The sequence below is a fragment of the Lepidothrix coronata genome, unplaced genomic scaffold, assembly GCF_001604755.1.
Source record: "Lepidothrix coronata isolate B3197 unplaced genomic scaffold, Lepidothrix_coronata-1.0 Scaffold18, whole genome shotgun sequence".
NCBI classification, from domain to species: Eukaryota; Metazoa; Chordata; class Aves; order Passeriformes; family Pipridae; genus Lepidothrix; species Lepidothrix coronata.
In genome coordinates, this window is record NW_016690198.1 from 3189757 (window position 1) to 3210824 (window position 21068).

Here is a 21068-nt window from a genome sequence, read left to right on the forward strand (position 1 = left end):
TCTCTTCTTTTTCAAACAAACTACAGTTCCTGCCCTAATAACTCTCCAGTTTGACACTTAGTTTAAAATAACCACTGGAAATGGCTATATTTAGAGAACAATCTTGTATTGGTATAAAGCCTCTCATGTTTCCACTCAAGCACACAAGAATATCCTTGGCCAGGAAAGAAAGCCCTCTGCAAAGGTCTTGTAAGAATTAAAATGCAAACCAATGACTGTATAGGAACCAGCAAAGATTCATTTGTTTGAACTCCTTCTGCTTGTTAGTGAACCTCAACTGATCTTCTAAAAAGCACAGCTTAGATTAGCATTGCCTAGCTATATGGGTGCACTTTTAAAATGTGCAAAAAAACCCTACTTGAAATTCCATAAGCAACATCTTAAAATGAAGCATTCATCTAGCTGCATGTAGGTTTTCAAGGATACATATGAAGATGTTAATGAGTGGCTTGCTGGTGGTAAGTACTGTGAAGCTCAATACGCAACTGCAGATGCAGATACTAAGCAAACCAGTATGTTGACACAGACTAGAAAACAGACTTTATTCTGCACACTGACAGATTCTACCATTGTTTGTGTCCAGGACATTCCCATTACCATAAGGGAAGAAATGATCAAGTAAATCCAGTTTTATTAAATACAATTATTGTTGCTATATTTGGTACACTTTTAAAATCCAGGTACCAGGATTCTTGCATTTACAGTTTGTATTTGCATGTGTACTCTACCACTCAAGGCAGTTTTTACTTCTCTTTATAAGAACTTCGGAATTTACACAGGCACAAGTTAGTTTATGCTATGGAAAACCATAAACCACTGATCTTCTAATTACTGGAAAGGTCTCAGATTTGTTCACAGTTATGGGAGTAAACTGCTGCTTAAGCTATAGCTCAAAGCCAGAGCAGTGTAAAAGCTCTTCAATTTTCTTGCTGTCTGTATTAAGTAAATTTTCTGAATAGAGCTGCTAAGGATGACATCAAATTTTTGGCACTATAATGAAAAATTATTTACTGCGGAGGTAAAATATAAAAACAATGGCATTATTCCAACCCTGCTACAGATTTTCACTGTTGTTCTACCATAATCATACAGAACAAAATTAGCTATCACCTGACACTTTGGTACTTAGATATGATTTCCCTGGGATAATAAATGTTTTGGTAAGATTGTGAAGCATGAAGAAATGTGTCACCAGGTCTCTGGTCTGCTGGTTCCAGCTCCTACTTACAGCTTGTAAATTATTGTGATTGATTGCCACAAGTGTTTACATGTCTACGGCGTGGAATACTTCACTGTACACCAGGCACCTCGCACATGGGGGAAGGGGAGAAGAAGAGATTTGCTAAGAGCAGACAACAGCAATAAATACTGACAATGAACTGCATGTCATCTTGACAGTAAATGGCTTGGGAGAATTAAGGACTCTATTTCCCAACCAGATGCAAGAGACAGCACGGACATCTACATCTGTTTCATCACTTGCCTGAAACTATTCCTATGAGCTGAGAGCAACTCAGAGTCAATATCCGTTCATTCATCTGCCTCCCTGCTGGCACCAATAAACAACGATGCCAATTACTGTCAACTCCCTTGTATGGCCTAAAATGAACTCAACCTACTTTGGCCACACAGCTGCCAGACTGTGCTCTCAGTCAAGGAGATTCATTACAGAATGATCTGCCAAGAGTCATTAGATGGAGCACAATTATTTTGCTAAAGCTTCCCCAGGATAACAACCATGTGTAAAACAGTACACACCAAAGACAAGTTTTCAAATAGAAATTACTAAAAAAGTAAGAAATGACAAATAATAGATCATGTCACAAAATGCATCAGAGTATGCTTTACCATATCTGCTTCCCGTGAAATTCTTCAGCATGAGCATTAGAAAAAATTAGCTCCATGATAATCAAGCCCCAAAGGTACCATTAAGTTGCAGGTTCTCCATATCCTGCTAACAACAATTATGAGGTCATTCATCCAACAGCAGACCTACAACAAACTGTCATTTCTTCTCTTAAATGAAGGTGTAGAGATTTCATACATACATACACATAAATGGAATCAGGCACTCAGGCATGTACATATACATGTGACTATTCTGTTTCATTCTTGCTTTAAAAAGTACCAGAAATTCTCATGTTCTTCATTGTGATTGGAGATGTCTCTGAAAGACCTGCAGTAGGACTTTTTTAATGTAGGCAATGAAAGGCAAGGCAAGGCAAGGGAGGTGTAGGCAACTCAAGGCCAGACAGGGGAGTGGTAGGCAAGGCAAGGCAAGGAATGGAGGGCCACAGAAAAGAAATGCAAGGTTGGGTAGGCAAGACAAGGAAATGCAAGGGAGGCAAGGGAAGGCCAGGAAGTTGTAGGTAAGGCCAGGCAAGGCCCAGAAAGAAAGGTATAGGCAAGTCAAGGCAGGGGATGGGTATGCAAGGCAATACAAGGCAAGGGAGAGGTAGGCATTGCAAGGTAAGGACTCAGAGGGGTAGGTAAGCAAGGCAAGGGAGAGAATCTGCTGAGGATTTCTAATGCAAGTGGTAAGTGCTTTGTGGATATTTATTGAAGTGTTTACGGAGTAAATCTAAACTTTGTATAGACGGAGTAGATTAACACACGGTCTTTACTATTACTATCAGAAAACAGGGAAGTCTTCTGCTTATTCACAGAGGTTACCTTACCCTCCAGGCATAACGTTTTGCCAAAAATGCATTTGCAATAGCATTTATCTAGACACCACTGTCACGCAAAAGCCTGCTGATACCTTTATGAACCATGAGTGACAGCCAAAGAAACAGACTCACAGTATGGATCAATTGTTAGTGATGTAACATCAAAAAAATAATGCAGAAAGAATCGTGTCTTGCTGATACCATCCAAGGAGTCTTTCTGCTGTGCCTTTTGGAACCGGACTTGTCTATCTCGCATTGGCCCTTTTAGCCACCAGCGTGCTTGTAGCAAATGTGGGTAGAGCCCTTCCCAAATCTTCGTTCGCGAAGCCCAGCCATGATGATGATGATGGAACATCAAAAAAAGAAGAGAATCTGAAAGGTGGAGAATTACTTCCTTTGATAACTTTGTACGGTTTTGTATACAACAGCCGTAATCTGCCCTTCCATTTCTGTAGCTCTTTATGCATTTTTATATGAAATACAGTTTGCGGCGCAGCTAATTTGAAGAAACTTGTCAAGTCACAACAGAGCCTCCTAAAGTATTTTAGTGGCTTGCTAATTGAAAACTGTGAAGACTCTGTTTCCTAAAAGACTTTGGCTGATGTTTCAAATGGTAATCTCATTACCATGACTCATGGATATTTTCACAGTAGGACTCGTAAAGTTTCAGAACACAGCAAAGTGCTAGTAACATGTAGTTCATATTTTATTGGAGAATTTATCTATTTAAAACAGCATTCAAAGTACACTAAATTAATTACTCATACTATTCATACCACTAGGGTTGTCTAATATACTGATCTTGAGCCACATTTGGCAAAAGAAAATGTGTTGGAGGAAAAGCTATATCATATAGAAGACACACTCTGTTAATGAAAGAATACTACATTGTCATGTAAAATTGTAGGAATCTTTGGCTTGATTCTCACACGGAGAAGAACTGTAACAATGATACTTGAATCTTCGGCTGCCTAGAACCACAAGGAAGGATGGTGTACAAGATGCTTACTCTTTTAACTGGAAGCAGTACAATTGTTCAATTGAAGGATTCTAAGCAATCAAAGCATTGTATAAAGTTACATGAATCACTGTGTTGGCCTTTTATCTGGCCTTTTGTAGCATTACTGCTACAAAGTAATATTAAGACAGTAAAAAAAGAAAGATTAAAGGAAAGCATCTCTATCTTTTTTTTTTTAATAGCATATTTTCTTGAGATGTAACCATAGACTTGACTCCATTTGTACGTTCAATCAGTCAAGTAATTATAGCATTGCTTGTACTATTCTTGCACACAATGGCTGGGGATTAGACATCTCAGAATGTAATATAATGGGAGAAATCAAAAAAAAAGGGAACACAGAACAACTAATTGCAACTGGTTGAGGCTTTTTCAAGCTTTCCAATATTTCTACTTGATAGCATCCTATATAATAAGACTATTAGGACATCTGCAGGCTAATTCTATTAAAATCAGTAGCATGTGCAAGGTGAACAAGTCTATTTACTAATAGAAATACTCCTGAAGTGTCTGTGGTCACCCTTTCAGCAGAAGTGCAAGCTTACTTTTCCTCACTACAGATCTTGAGTCATATTAGGTCTTGACCAAAATTTATACTGAAAACTGGCAGTGCTGAAAATACCTTCCCCTCCCTTCAAAAAATGAACTGGCAAATGATTGGCTTTCTTCTTCATTTTTGAGATGATTAGACATGTAGTGTAATAAGTGCAATGACCACAAAGTACTGCCTGATAGCACTTTTACTTATATAAAAATTCATGCTATGCATGCATCCTGAAATTCCTAAAAGAAACTTTAGTTCAGTTCATTTGCATCTTTCATTCTTTTTCAGAAAGCTGAAAATATTTCTAGCAGTTTTCAGCAAGTGATTTGCATGTCTGTACTTGAATTTTAGTAAACTTCAACAACATTTGCAAGGCCAGGAGTGACATGCAAGTTAGTTGTTTGACTGAGGTGACTTGGCCTCCGTCACCACTCCTAAACACTCTTTTGCCCTCCTACAGTTTTTTCATCTTTTTTTTTCAAATTCTAATGGTAAATCTATTTTCAGGGTTTTTTTCATGCAAAACAAAGTCCAGCCTATTGTCAAAAGTGGCAGGTATATTCAGTAAACATGAAGCCGTCCTCCCTCTCTTGTGACTAAACTCCATGGCTCAGTGTAAAATGCACTACAGTAGTTGCTGACTCTCTAAGCACTGAATCACTAACAGCTGTATGCGAAAATACACTTATGAGAATGTTCCTATCCTGTGGAGGGAAGGAATGCTTTGAAACTCATCTCTTATGCAGTGACTCACTGATAAGAATTTAGTCTTTCTTTGTTCCCCTGCTGCAAATGGAAAGCCCAGACTTATCAAAAGTGTCATCATGCATGGGCAGCTGCTGATGAAGCCCTCCATGGACATAAAGTGCTGTTGGCTATCTTTTTTTTGCACAAGACCTGACTCTGAAGTTGAGGAAAAAATATGTTAATAACTGTAATTTGGGCATAGTTCAAAAAAACCGCTATTGCCCAGAAACCTAGGATGAAAGTTATATGAGGGCACGCAAAATGTCAGATTTCATACTGGGATCAGCAAGACAAGGGATAGGCTGGAGCAGGTTGGAATGCTACTCACAAACGGTAAAACTACTAATCTGCTGACAGACTAAACAGGAAAACAGCGAGAAGAAATGAATTGCTAACACAAGAGTAGTGGTCGACTAGTCAAAGCAGAGTGTACAGGAGAAATGGCACTAGAAGTGAAGAAAATAAGAACATGATAACCTAAGTATACCAGAAGCGTGCGAGTCAGCCTTTCCTTCCCCTCTCCTTGGGAGTGACTAGGAAGGACAATTGTCACTCCAAATTTGATTAGTTTGGCCAGGAAGACCAACATTTTAATCACCAGGTCAAGGCAAAACAGCTCTAAGGGCTTTTACCCTCCATCAGATAGCATTCAGTGCAGAGAAGTTCAGGCTACAGGTCTGGAAGACCCAAACCCATAAGCTCCCATGTCAGGGTGAATTTTTCAGCTGAAACCTGGGCTGCAAACAAGCACTGTGGTATGCCAGCCTGGTTCTGCTGCAGCTAGGTACGAGCTGGTGCAAATCTCCTTGAGTCCCAAGTGCACAGTTACCACAAACATGTGAGACCACTTGTCTCATCTTATGAGTTGTACAAAGTCAATAGTGTTACACCCTTTTTTACATTTTCAAACTGTGTACTTCGCTGTGTATGGGAAAGTGCTGCAAACAGATGGAAAGAAAATTAACACTTCAAATGCGATAATTTATTTGCCTGTAGGTTTGTATCTGAGCATGACACAGCATACATCAGACATGAACTGTGCTTGCTGTGACACAAAATCTAGGATCACCAATTATTACCTGCTTCATGACTCTGTGTATTACAATCAAATGATGTGACATTCAAGATGAAAGAGCTTAGGTCAAAAGAGGTCAGTTTAAAGTCATATGGCACAGCTGTAAATACAAGCTATTTTAATGGTATGCAAGCAATGTTTAGATTTGAGATTCCTTATGCTGCTGCCCTCATGCCTGAATTATCCAATGGCCTGCATTAGCTGTCCTGTCTCTTAAAAGTATTTTCCATACATTTTGAAGTGTAGCTATGTGATAAGTATGTCCCAAAAGACAAACTGAAGCTTCCTGAAACTGTTGTTAGTGATGTTGCTTGCTTACCTGCTTACCATAATCTGTTACCTGATGGATGCCTGTTTGGAGTGTATCGCAGGAATAGTGTTTTGGACTAATGTGGCAAAAACTAGGCAAACTTTAAGGATAAAAAAATAACACTATGTTTGCATATGATGTGATCTATTACATCACTCATCTGAATGAAATCTATTTCTTTTCAAGGATGATAGGTGCATACAGCTGTATCAACTACCAGTTATAACCTCAGTGTTTCGATGGCACAAAACTCATTAAGCAGTGCATGGGCATATTTAACAAGGATCACTTGTTTTTTTGGAGCACATTGCTAATATAAATAATCTCTCTTTCCTACAGTGTGCTGTGGTAATAGACAAATTTCTTATCTAGCGTTTAAATCCAGGCAAGCAGCTGCAGCATAGCAAACTCCATTAGGGCAGACTTGAGCTGATAGCCCAAGTGCACATTATTTTTAGCTCTGTTAAACTGAGCCCTGTTAGAATGAAGGGCAATGTAAAACAAAACATACCCATAGACACAGTTCACACAAAATGCTGTACATCTATTCTAGGCAAAAATGTAAACATTGTCCAGAGTCACAGAAAAGACATGTCATAGTTATTCTGTCTAATGAAATTTATCTATAGTAGTGCTGTGAGCAAGATGTTCTTACAGCCAGGTTATGGCCAGCTCTGTGCTGGGCAGGGCTAGGAGGAATGCAAAAAATGCCCGAATCCAACAGTTCAGAATGGCTGCAATTGACATAAGGATGTGTGTCCTACTGCCGTTTCAAGTGGGTCTGCATGGCTTTATTTATCCCCCTACTTAGGATTACTGCCTATTATTACATACAGTATCTTCCTTTGTTTCAAAGATCATTTTGCATTTACAAAGCACGTGTGACCTCTGAAATAAACGTGCAATTTTGTTGAAGAAAATCTCAAGATTATTTGATGAAACCTTATCCTACAAAGCCTGACAGCATGTATTAAAATTAACTAGGTATCTCCCTTGCCACACATATGCTGCCCACACAGAATTAAATTCCTGTGGAAATCTGCCACTACACAAAGCTTTATGCCCCAAAATAACTGGACATGAACTCATGCTAAATATACCTGCAGGTGTTAATAAGAAGCAACATGGTATTCAAGCTTCTCAACTACCTCTAATTATCACAGTAGTGATGAATATAGATACAGTTTCTAAATTTCCTATCCATTAGTTGGGCCCAAGGAGTTTGATCTTTGTCTTATATTCTGAGCTGGATTTTTAAAAATAAATTATCTGTTCAGAGGCATCATGAATGCAAGAATATTTGTGGGAGCATGCCTACATCTCTGAAGTTAAAATGGACCGCTGACAGATTCATCTATGTGCACTAGCAAATCACTTAAAACTTTCAGATCTTATCACCGGTCGCACGCAAACTCATCTGCTCCTCATCAGATTTCAGAACCAGGATTACTTGACGATGTTCTTTTCCTGAGTAACAACATTACTGTGTTTCTTGTGTATTTAGTATCCTACAAACACGTACTTCATGAAGCACAACACGTTTGCATAGAATTCCCCAGCTTACATTGAAAACAGAACTGGCGCATTAGGAAACATGCTGCCTCAAGCATGGTGCTGTATTTACCCAGCCTGCACCATAACCTCAGCTAGGTGTGCCTCTCAGTCATAGGTAAGCTCACAAGAAATTTATATCCTCAGTTGTTTCTATAGTTCACATTTTTCTTTGCACAGTTTTTGTCATTATAATTCCAAAAACACAAACACTGTCCTAGCAGGTGAGAGACTCAAAAAGCTCACAGTTAAAAAGAGCACCTTGGTGTTTATACTTGAAGGCCCTATTCCTGAAGTCAGAGTCATGTGAGGGAGCTTGAGGCTTACACAGGATTTCAGTGAAGCAGAAGTTTATGGGAGCATTGCACAGGTGCCTGAATTGTTTCTTATGCAGCTGGTATCCTACAACCATCCACTTCATTAGGGCTTGATTTGCCACTCTTGAGTAAAGCAGTAAAGAGTGAAACAGATAATTATTTTAGCATTTAATATTTTCTTAGGGTTTTTCTTTCGTACTTGACTAAAATGGGCCCTGAAATGCCCACTTCAGCTAAAAAATAAAAATATTTTCAATTATAAAAATCCTAAAATCTTGTATCCTAGAACTACCAGAACACTAAAGAGAAGCCAGAAACATTTCAAAAAGCAGCTGAACCTTAGAAACCTGTTCATTTAGAGTGGGAATATGTAGCTATAAACAGAGGTGAAACTTAAGTCTCACACTTCCTTTCTGTGCCTAGCTCATCAGAAATTATTGGCGTCCTTGGCAACTGGGCAAAAAACTTTCAAGTATGGAGTGGAAATTTCTGGGCACGGTTTTAGTTATATTTACATCACCTTGACAGTTTGGCACAAGACCACACTATTGAAAGATTTATAAGAAGAAAGAACTTACACTGCAAATCAGATAATCCCTATAAGAGATCTGCTGAATATTACTAGGAATATGAATATTATAAATAATATTTTAAAATAATAAAGCAACTTTGAAGCAATGTAAGGAAAAGGTGCAACAATTCAAAGCTAAGCTGCCTCTCCCATCCTTAACTTTCTCTGTTGTCCCAGTAAATTACCACATGTACATACACTGACCAGCAAATGCCAGGACTCTGCGCTAGCAAAAAGAGCACGGTTTTATGAGACGAATGAAAAAGCACCTAAGGAAGACCAGTTTTTTAACACCTGCTGTGTAGAATTGGATGAACTATTTTCAACTAGATTTAGTTATGACTATGTGAATGTATTTCTGAAGAGACTTTCTGTGCCAAATATTTGCATGGAATTACTTGCTATGATTAAATTACAGACTGTGGGAAACTGTTTATAAGGGAAATGTGACAGAACTATGCCTATTAAGAGAGCTGGTATATCACATATCTTCCCAGAGTATGACAGTCCGGTTATATATCCCTGAAAATAAGATGAGCAATGACAGAAGCTATGCAGCCACTGGTATGCTTATGGTTGCACAGAAAAGTCAAACTACAACAACCAAAATTGTGTTCTGTTGACCTAAAAAAGCAGGCTGCTGATCCAAACCTCAAATAAAACTTCCTTGGTTCTTGAAGCACTGTAGCACGGATGTGCACAACATGATGCACATCCATTTCAGTAGGTATTACTCCCAGCATCTCACAGTCCCTTGGAGCTGAATCAATACCACTACCATATGGCTCCCTGTCAATCCCAAGGAAGTAAGTGTTGCTTCACAGATCAGTGGGTTAAGAGGGCATGATGTTAAGAGGCATAGCTGGGATAGTAAAGATGGTTACTAAATTTCCACTAGTATCTTCAAAAATACAGGAAAATCTATGTATATTTAAACAAATAAATAAATAAATAAACTAACAAATACATATCAAACAAATAAATAAATAAGATAAAAAGCAAGTATTTCAGTTATGACATCCTTGAAGGCTTTTCTGAGCACTCTTTGTATATTCTTAAAGTCTAATGATCAATCTAAAAATTAACAATTAAGATTACTTATTTTGCATATGTTAGAACTGGGTACAAAAAAAGCATTTTTTTTATAAACGGAGTGACAGGTGGAATGAAAAACTACGACCAGCCACTTTTGAATGGAGCACTGATGAGGGATAGTGAGGATGTGACTATCTCTTTGTATCTGTACTCATGTCTTCATTATTCTTGACACTTGTTTCAGAACTTAAAAACTTTAAAAACGCACACTCCCTTTTACTGTGTGAGCACAACTTTCACTTCATGAACGACATTGTGGTGAAAATATAACCGAAGCTAAATTATTTTTCACCCAGTTATAATGATGCTGTATTTTTTTTTGTTTAGTCTTTTGGTATGTTCACGTAGATGCTGTCAAAAATTGGAGTCTACACTAAAAAGTTACCAAGTAGGAGTTACAGGTGCATGGAAATTCTGTGCAGTGACTGGATTTTGTTCTCTCTTTCAATGGCAGTAAGTCTTATAAACTCTAATACAACTTACTGACAGACCAACGCTTAACTTTTTCCTGTCGAACTGTGGGTACCATAAAACAGAGAAAAGTCTTAATTGAACATGTTGTAAAGATATTCTTGCCAAAAATTGTCTCCTACCCTGAAAATGCCTCTGCTGTTGGTGTAGAAACACAAAATATATTTAGAAAAAAAATAATAACGCAGCTTAACAGGAATGTGACAGATGTGAGGGTTTTTTTCAGAAAGAGGATTTGCTAAAAGACACCTTTTCCCAACAGAAAGTGCAGGACAAAGGAAGAAATGAGACTTCTGAAGGCATCCTGAAGAGACTTGTGCCGGGGGGTGCAGACGCTCCCCGCAGCGCCCGCCCATCACCAGCTGTCAGGGGACTGACACCCACAGACCGAAACAGCACATGAGAGGGATTCAATTCCCTGGGAAACTCGAGCAGCGCGGCACGCCCGGCAGCAGCGGCACCACGGGATGCCGGGGTGATTCCACCCGGGGGGCGGTGGCAGCTCCTTCATTTCCCCCGCGTGGAAACGAAATGTAGATGCGGGGGGAGCTGCACGGCCGGGGGCGGCAGCGCTCTCACCTTCCCCGTGCAGCGTCCAGGGCAGATGCGCGTAGTCCCACTGGTATCCGCAGGCGCTGTCCTCGAAGGCGCACGACCCGGGGGAGAGCAAGGCCGCCCCGGCGAGCCGCAGAGCTGCAAGAACAAAGCGAGCCCCAGTCACGGCGCGCCCGGCCCGGGGGCCGCCGCCCACCCCGAAGCAGCCCCGGAGCGCTCCCACCGCTCCCGGGCGGGCGGGCGGCGCCGAGGCGCGGCCCCCGTGGGCTCTTACCGTGCGCGGCGAGGAGGCAGAGCCGCAGCATCTTTCGCGCCGGAGGAGCGGGGCCGGCGGCGGGAGCGGGGCTGAGGCGGCCGCCCCGGGTCGGGGTGTGCGCGGGGCTGAGCGGCCCCGGCGGGGCGCAGCGAGAGCAGCCGCGGCCGCGGGAGGCAGGACAGGGGCGGGGAGGGCCCGGGGCTCCGCGGGTGGGCGGCCCGTCCCACCCCCGTCCCGGAGCGGGTCGGGCCCGGCCGGTCGCCCGAGGCCGGCGTGGCTGGGGCTGGAATGCCCTCCAAGGTGGGGAGGCCGCCGCCCCTGCGGGCAACCCACCGAAGTGCATCAACCCCCTCGCAGTGAAAATATGCTTTTCTTACTTTTAAGTGGATTTTCCCGTGTTTCCACTTGTGCCCAATGCTTTGCTCCCGTCACTGGACACTGCCGAAGAGCCTGGCTCTGTATGATGTACTCCCCGTCGGGTGCTGGTACGCAGTAGTAAGATGCCCACTCAAACCCATCTGCCGAGGACAAAGGGGCTCCCACCCCACCAAGGCTATTGTGCTACCACAACTTGCCCTGCCGTCCTTCCCAGCTACAAAACCTGCCCTACCAGAGAATCATGGTAGGGTACCCGGCAGGAGCTACTGAGGCTGTTGTTCATAGGTTCCAGGATAACTCAGTTAGGAAGGGACCATAGGAGGTCTCCAGCCCAAACCCTGCCTAAAATACAGCCAGCTTTGAGCTCAGACAAGGTTGCTCAGGGCTGTTCAGGGCTTTATCCAGTTGGGGTTTAATAACCTCCAAGGCTCCTGACAGCACAGCCTCTCAGGGCCCTGGCTCCAGTGTTGGGCTGTCCTTGTGGGGAAAACATTTCTTCCTTACGGGTGCTATGAATTTCCACTGTTTCAGCTGTGCTACTACCTCCCACTCTCCACTAATGCACCACTCTGACAGCTGTGTTTTCTCTGTCTCCCTCCTGTCCATGCCAAGGCTGCAATGTCTTCTCTCTTCCCAGCTGAACCAGACCTGGTCCTGAAGCCTCTCCTCACAAGACAGCGTCTCCAGCCCCATTGTCTCCGTGGCCTCCCCTCACCTCCCACCAGTTCGTCAGAGTCATTCTTGTGTTGGGCACCCAACCTGGAGGCAGTACCAGACAGGGGCTGGCTGGGGCCAAGCAGGAGATGGTCCCTGCACTCCTCTGGCTCGTGGGGCTGTGCCTTGCTGACACCACCCCAGGCACCACTACCCCTCTTGTCTGCCCAGGCACACGATCTGCTCCAGTTCAGTTCAGTGCCCAACAGTGCCCAGGACCATCCCTCACAGCTGCTCTCCAGCACTACCAGCCCCAGCCTGTATCTCTGCTGGGCCCTGCCTTCCAGTTGCTGGGCTCAACAATTGTCTGTATTGAATTCAATGAGTTCCTTGTTGGCCTTTGTTCATAATGCCCCTCAATAGCAGTCCTGCCACCAACATATCTGCTGGTCCCCACATCTGGTGTCATCTGGAAACTTGACATGTTTGTCCTCTGTTCCCACCTCCAGGTCAGATCTAGCAGCTAAGCCCACGTAACATAGTCTAAAGCCCCTATCCTCCCTGTTCAATGGTTTTGCATTCATTTTGTCTTGCTGGCTTCAGCAACTGTGCAACATAGTTTCCCATTGGGAAAACCCAGCTGTCCAGAGGATTCCTCAGAGAAACCCAAGGTAAACTCGCTTCAGCCATGCTTTTGAGTAATCTAAACTGAGTGATGGTAGAGTGAGAAATTTGAACAGCTCACTTCCTGAAAACGTTCTTCAAAGTTACAAAAGTAACTAAGAGGATGCAGGATGTCAGAACCTTTTTGGTAGACTACTCTGATAACCACTTTCTAGTGATTCATGAGCTCCAGGAAAACGGGGAAAAGCATCAATTCATAGAGACCTGCATTTAAACAAAAACCGCTTTGATTTATGCCGGCTAAACTCTTCTTAATTATAACATGTAGTCTTATTTCTCAATTTTCTTGGAGTCTGAATTAAAATTTGCTTCTCATGGAAACGTGTGGTCTAAGTACAATCACTGGCACTAATATTAGATCATTTGGTAAGGCCGTATCAGGGAAATACTAAGAACAGATTAGTACAGAACAGCTACATAGACTATTTCTTCAGCCATTATGAGCAAATGTGCTCTTTGTATGAGAGCCCACACATGTTTCAGTTATTTGGCCTTATTTTTTCATAATTTTAGCAAATTTTGGCATGCATCAAAAGTCTTAACAGGTTTCCAAAGTCACTGTGACACTCTCTGAGTCTTCTAATTCTCAAATGACCATGATGTAACCTCTTAATATACTTTGTATATTACTATTCCTGAATCTCATGTGGCGTCTAGAACTTTTCCCCATGAATTGACGTAGGCACTGCATCTAGTCAGCTGTGCTCACAGTGTTCGTAATGCCTTGTATGATTGCTCCAGCCCTCACCCAGTTACCCAGTTCAGGTTTTGACAGTGATAAGTTTTGGCTGACAGATTTTATTGTGCTTTGGGAGGAGGTAGTTTATAATATCAGATTAACCATGTACATGATCTGCCTCTGCAGTAATGACTCCCAAATGTGTTTGATTTGGAAGGCATTAGTTTTGAACATAGAAGAACAGACTCTGTGTTCTCATGGGGAGGTTATGCTTGCTAGCTTTGAGGAACAACAGAGAGTGGTTCATGGAATATCCTGTCATCTGCATGAAATTATTCAGGGTTTGCTTGCTTGCTTGTTTGTTTGTTTGTTTGTTTGTTTGTTTGTTTGTTTGTTTTTGGTGTGTGTATTCCTTGTGCATAAGTAATAGGTCCTTAATTTCAGTCACTCCATTGTAGGACTAGAGTAGCATCTACCTTGGAGGTACCCACTGGCAATTTAATTTTTAATTGGAAATTCCTTTAGTTTCCCACGAAACATAGAAATATTTGCATCCCTTATTCATGGATTTGCACAGTCGCATTCTCAGGTTTCTTGCTCAGATAATCAGATGACACAAAATCTGCTGCCATAGTTCACTTTCCAAAACTCTTTGTTTCCTTCCCTTTCCCACAGGAATAATATATACAATGAAGTGCCTTGTACCTGGCTCTGTCATTCAGCTGTACCCTTTGCTGTATTCAGAATTTGTACAGAATACATATACAGCATACTGAATTTGCAGCTCTTTGTTTATCTTTCACCTAAGAGTCAAAAATTATAGAAGCATATAATGACTTGGGTTGGAAGGGACCTTCAAACACCAAGTAGTTCCAAGCCCTCTGTCAGGGGCAGGGACATCTTCTATTAAACTAGGTTGCTCAGAGCTCCATCCAACCTGGCCTTGAACACTTCTAGAGATGGGGCATCCACAGCTTCTCTGGGCAACCTGTGCCAGTGTATCACCACCCTCTTAGTGAAGCATTTCTTCCTAATATCTATTCTAAACCTGCCCTCCTTCAGCTTAAGACCATTCCCCCTTCTCCTATCACTATGTGTCCTTAAAAGCAAAAAGTTCCTCACCAGCTTTCTTGAGGCCCCTTTAGGTACTGGAACATGCTCTAAGGTCTCCCTGGAGGCTTTTCTTCTCCAGGCTGAACAGCCTCAACTCTTTCAGCCTGTCCTCACAGAAGAAGTGATTATCTTTTTATCTTTCCTCTGCACTCACTCTAGCAGGTCCATTGTTCTTCTTATGCTGGGGGTCCCAGAAATGGACTCAGTACTGCAGGTGGGGTTTCACAAGAGCAGAGTAAAGGGTCAGAATCACCTCCCTTGACCTGCTGGCCACAATGCTTTTGATGCAGCTCAGGATGGGGTTGATTTTCTGGGCTGTGAATGCACATTGCTGACTCGTGTCCAGTCTCTCATCCATCAGCACCCCCAAGTCCTTCTCCCTAGGGCTGTTCTCTATCCATTCTCTGCCCAGCCCATATTTGTGCTTTGGATTACCCCAGCTCACATGCAGGACCTTGCACTTCTCCTTGTTGAACTTCATGAAGTTGGCACAGGCTCCCCTCTCAGACCTGTCCAAGTTCCTCTGGATGGCATCCCTTCCCTCCAGCATGTCGACTGCACCATGCAACTTGTCAATGGTGCACTTAATCCCACCATGTCCATGTCACCAACAAAGACATTAAAGAGCACCAGTCCCAACACTGACCCCTGATGAATGCCACATGCCACTGGTCTCCAGCTGGACACTGGGACGTTGACCTCAATTCTTTGAGTGTGACCAATTCCTTATCTACTGTGTGGCCCATCAAACCTGTCTTTCCAATTAGAGACCAGGATCTCACATGGGACAGTGTCAAGTGCTTTTTTAACCTTCGATCATACTCCTCTAGCAGCATCTAGCTGGATGAAAACAGCATGTACACAAATCTTACCACACACAGTAAAACCAGGAAGTTAGTGTATTTTCCAGTGAATCACTTCCCTATCATGTAGCCTGTGGATCTAGTGTGCCCAGAAAAACTTTCTGAATGTCCATGAACATATTCTCTGCTTTTCCAAAGGACGGATGCCAGGCTTCTCTGGATACATCAGGCAAAGAAAAGAAGTGACAAAAATATCTGTAAGATCATTTACTCTCAGATAGTGGAAAATCTTTCCCCTTTTAGAAACTCTTTCAATTCATATGGGTCTTTAATGAAACTAGTGGTTGTGATCAGCATGGGTACCTTCATTTTGTGGGGAATTTTTTTTCCAGTTTGACTTGTGGCTTCCAGAACAAGAAGCCTGCCAACCCCTTCTTTGAGTTTCACTTCCAGAGAAAGTGGACAAGAACAAGCATCCCAGAAGCAGGGGCTCCCTCAACTCTGCTCTGAAGTCTGTTGAAAGCTGCGTTATTGCCTCGACAAAGTTCTCAAAATCTTCCTCTACTGTGTGGGTGGCCCATTCCATCTTTTTCTAGAAGGAATGTTCTGCCCTGATGAGATCCAGAACTTGGTTCATTTTAAACTCAGTTTATGCCCTGATTTGACTAGAAGTTTTATATTTCAGCTTTGTTTTTTTACATCATAGACTCCTTGGGTAGTTTCTTGCAGAGTGTCCTGCATCAGACATCAGTCACAAGCTAGTCCTTTCTCAGGGATTTGACTCATCCCCAAATGCAAAACTGGCTCTCTAGCCACAGGTGTGTCATAAACTTTATGGCTGTTATATCTTCTTTTGCATTCTCTGCTAAAAAAAGAGAGAATCCTGTAATTCATTTTTTATGGTATGCAGAATACTACAGTTGGTTAGAAACATTCAGTGCTTCAGAACCAGCTTTTTTAGAAATGAGATCAGTTTTCTTTTTTTTTGAATGGCTGTGTTTCTCATGCATGTACAGTTAAGCACACTTGTTTGGGTTTTCTGGGAGTGTCCTCTTTCCTGTGGCTTCTACATGGTCCTATTTCTACTCTTTAGTTTATTTGATTCCTGTTATTTTAGAAGTAAGATCCTGGTAGGATGTCTCATGTCTTCAGCCTTCTGTGAATTAGATTCAGTGTCTGAAAAAGGAGTCCAGAGAGAGATAAACCAGAAGCTGCCAGCTTGTGCAGTAACTAATCTCCCAAAAAGTTGAAATGGTGCCTGTGTAACATCTTTACCCAATTTTATAACTGTGCCTTTGTCTAGTCTGCCTTTCCATCTCTGTTGCAGTGTGGACAAAGCCCCCACAATCACACAAACTTATAGTCAAAGATTAAAAAAAACCAAAACCAAGAAAAATGTGCATTGCAACCTTTTGCAGGTGGCTAGCAAAAATAGGCAGGTTCACATCAGAATATTCTTCAGAGTCAAGTCTGTTGGACTGCAGCACAATGGTACCTCTCAAAAATATTGAAAATCAGAAAAAAACCAAAAAACTGTCAGCAAAAGACTTTGTCTCTTTTTGATGGAAGTATCATGTTACTTTAATCTTTCTTGAATTTTACTCTTTGTTATGACTGCCACTTGTTTACTACTTGTTTAACAATCATATTTCTCTTGTGATGACCAAAGCAGACTCTTATGGCTGAAGAAGAAACGAATGAAGCCTGACAAACTGCATGCCATTATCTTTCATTATAATGCAGATATATGACAGATTCAAAATAACTCTGAGTGATGACTTAAAGTGAAAGAATCAAAAGGAAATAACTTGCTTTCTCCTAAAACTATTTCAGTTTCTTCTTCCTTTGTTCCAAAACTGTTGTTGCAAATTTCCTTTAATTGGTCATTCAAGAATAAATATATCTCTCAGTCACAGCTACTCTGAGAGCAAGAGAAGATCAGTTCCCTAGCTTTGACCATCACACACCTCTCTCCCCATCCCTCTGTTAGCTCTCCTTTTGTGTCCCATGTAACAAAAGCTGCTCTCTTTCACTTTCAAAGCCTTTCATGATTTCCATCTCCCTGACTGATTCTTCCTCAGCGTTGACATCAGTTTCTACCCCTTTAATCCTATCACTCACAAGAAGCTCTCCATAATCATCCATGTGGTTCCTCCTTAAAGGGTGGTTTCTTTGTGGTTTTTTCATTGCTTTTTTTCTTTTCCCTGTAAAAGATTGACCTGTAAAAGATTGACAACAGCATGGAAACTGGATGATTAGACAGTCATGCAGGATTGTTTAATTGTACTTTTCTGTCTGGCTGGCTTTTTGTCTGCTGCCTTTTCATAGGCAAAAATCTTTGGGAGAGGCAAGGGTTACTTTTATTCTTCTTTTGTATAGGGCCCAGCTTAATATAGGTACTTTGGTTCCTAATTGCTATGGTAACACAAAAAATAAGGTCTAACAAAGAGATCAAGATAATTTATTACATTGCAAATACTGAAATTCTGCATTATTTGTGTATCTAGGCTGCAGACATAGCATATTTGCCAGATCTGACTTGTGGCATAAAATAATATTTAAAATACAGAGTTTAATTTTAATACCATTTTGTTGCTTCCTCAGTAAGAAGACTTTACCTAAGACTTGTCTAGCCAAAGCCATACACACTTATGATTTAGGTGTCTCTTACAGTCTAGAAAAACCTCAGAGATTTGAATGATCTCATTTCAGGACATATCTGCTATGAAACATTTTTGACAGCTGGCTGAATCAGCTGAAACATCTCTACTTAATCTTAGAATAAATGGATTTATTCCTGTTTCAAAGAGCAACAATCTTTGGGCAGGTCTATTAGTCAAACCTGAACCCAGATATGCACACCTGCCATGAATTAATTTCAATAGTAAGCAGTTGATCAGCTAAATTTCTCCAGCAGCTTTGAAAAATGGTCATTTTTACACAATATATACATACAGAATTGAGAATAGTGCATTATACAGTATACACCACTTTTGAAGAGCTGAAGGCCCAAATGGCCAGCTGATACTGATGACTCATCAATATAAGAACACTAAGACCAGCTGAAGTGGCTAATGCCCTCAGTTTTTTCCTTACTGATCCTCAAGATATTGCATCTCTTAACAGGAATGGCTTAGCTGCACGTGCACCAGCTCCTCAGCCACCAAAGTTTACAGCTCCATATGTTAAACTGGTTTTTAAACTGGCAACTCTCACTTGCTGTAATATCTCAGAAGCCAAGGAAGTAACAGGAGAGGTGTGTAATGGCAGAGGTGTGTGTGAATGAGATGACATAAAATTCCTGAAACTAATGTAAAATCTCAGAGTGGCCTGCCACACTCTCTTCCCAGAAATGTGTAGAAGACAGAACACTTTCCTTAATAATGAATTTGTAAAAGGATTTTGCACCTGACTAATCCACATTTCCTGAAATCTCAGTCTGTCCTTTCTTGCTGCTGATTTTATTATGTTGTCCTCTTAATTTAAGGGAGTAACATAACCAAGCATATACTAACCAGGCTACCTCACAAAGGAAAACAAACGTTAGCAGCATCATTAATCATTATATATTAATATTTGAGGGGTTCAAAATTGTTATATATGAATAATTTAGGGCTACAAATGGCAGAGTTTAATTTCATACGTACTTCCCCACTTTGCTCCTGACCAGTGAGGAAGTGGTTAGGCCACATTTGTCTTTGTTGTCTTTTAAGACATGGCATGCAGAGATTTAGGATAAAACAGCAGGCCAATTGTCAAAAGCCTCTTTTTGAATGTTATTACTAGGTGAATTTGCTTTAAGTATAAAGTTAATCCACAGGCTGTCATTTGCCTCACATTAACTTGACTCCTTTTGTACTTGCTGATTACCTGCCACACCAGAGAAACAGACAAGCAGTAATTAAAGTCTGAGCTTTTCCAAATTCTATGCACAGCTAGAGATACTGTCCTCTCCAATGTCTGTTTTGAAAACCTGGAAAATACACTCTGTAAAAAGATCTTTTTGCATGCCCAGGCACATCCAAATTTTCCACTTGTTCTCAGACGTTGGACACCGGTACTGTTCTCAGCTGGAAAAAGATATTAGGGATGGAAAAGGAAAAGAAGTCTTGCAGTACATTTCAGTCTCCTCATATACATGTGTTAACATTATTGGTTTATGAATTATATGCTTTAATGGCACTAAAATCATGCATGGCACTTCACAAGTCTATTTAGGCAGAAATCCTGGCATCTGTTTCTTTTTATATTTATCTCCGATACATAAAATACAAAAAAATTGAACTGAGGCCATCTAATCAGATTAACTTTGTGTTGGTGTAGTTCTTATGTCCTTTGTACGTTGTCTCCTGTGCTTCACAAAAACAAGTTATTCTGATCTTTCCTATGAGCCAGTTTCAGCAGCTGCTGTCTTCTCCATTCTCTGGAAGTACGTCATGCTTTAACTGCACTCCTCACAGAGTAAGGCAGAAGGTACTGGCAGCCAGTGGCTGTGCTGGACATTTCTGCTACCATATGGCTTATGTGCCATTTGGGGGTCGGATGAGAGAAGAAATGCACCTACAGGATGAGCAGGAAAAAGTCCTGGCAGTTTTATTTCAGCTTTCTGGTTGCTATCACATTGCACTGTAGCAGCAAACTGCAACTGCCAGCTGAAGCAGTGGGGAAAGCTCCTACCACTGCTGTCTATGGCATAAACCACACGTGTACATCAGCACAGCAGGTACATCTGTGTACTTCTTGGGATGGGTTAGAGAGGAAATTTTTTCATAATCTGCTGAAATGATTCTGTATAATGTTTTGGAAAGTCCTGCTCTGAACAGCCTGACATGGTTTAGTCCTAACAAAGTGCATGTGTTTGTCATGGTGTCCCCACAGACTGCGTCTTGATTCCGTATATTTACTCCTCTGTTCAGTGAAGTTGCATCAGGTGATTGATAGTATAAAAACCATAGGTGGAGATCGTGAAGGTCTCAACTACTTCCCATTTACTGAGAGTTGATGATTGATTTTAAGGGGCACCTGAGTTTATGAATGGAAATTGCAGTCAGTCTAGTGCTGATTCACATGCTGAGATTCAGCAAAGGGAACCATGCTGTGCCCGAGCTTGGCAAGATCAGTTGTTGCTGAGGGTTGTCATACAGAGCCACAACAGCAGACCTGTTTTATATGTGAAATTCAGTACTACTGTACTTCCAGATAGGAATTTAGTTAGTGGCTGAACTGAGCAATTTTTAAAAAAAAAATAAAATTAACAATTCTGCAAAATGCAGGCAACTCGTAGGGAAAAGACCAAGAGGCCAATCTCAGAAAAGTTAATGCTGGGCATGAAGTCATGTCTCAGTAAAGCTGACTCTGATAGTGGCAACAAAAAGACTCCAGGATACTTCTCTTACATTAGAAGTATGAGGATACTTTTTATTACAATTCTATGGTAAGTTTTTCAGGCCTTGTTTAATTCCCTTTAAAGGAAAGCCAGCTGCTTGAAGGAAGAGGGGTCTTGCTGCATATCATTATTTCATGAAGAAGAGTAAAAGAAATAGTAAAGAATTACTCTTACATGTAAAGTTACTAAACA

At 41.4% G+C, this 21068-nt stretch overlaps 1 protein-coding gene across 1 annotated transcript in view; it reads right to left on the reverse strand.

Annotated features, from left to right (window-relative positions):
* Positions 1–12250, reverse strand: part of MAMDC2 (MAM domain containing 2) — a 55896-nt gene extending 43646 nt beyond the window's left edge. Inside the window, exons 1-2 of the mRNA XM_017807217.1 lie at positions 12062–12250; positions 10948–11497 (exon numbers count right to left, since the gene is read on the reverse strand). Coding sequence (XP_017662706.1) covers positions 10948–11497; positions 12062–12250 — 739 coding nt within the window. The remainder of the gene's footprint in view (positions 1–10947; positions 11498–12061) is intronic.
* Positions 12251–21068: the final 8818 nt, after the last annotated feature.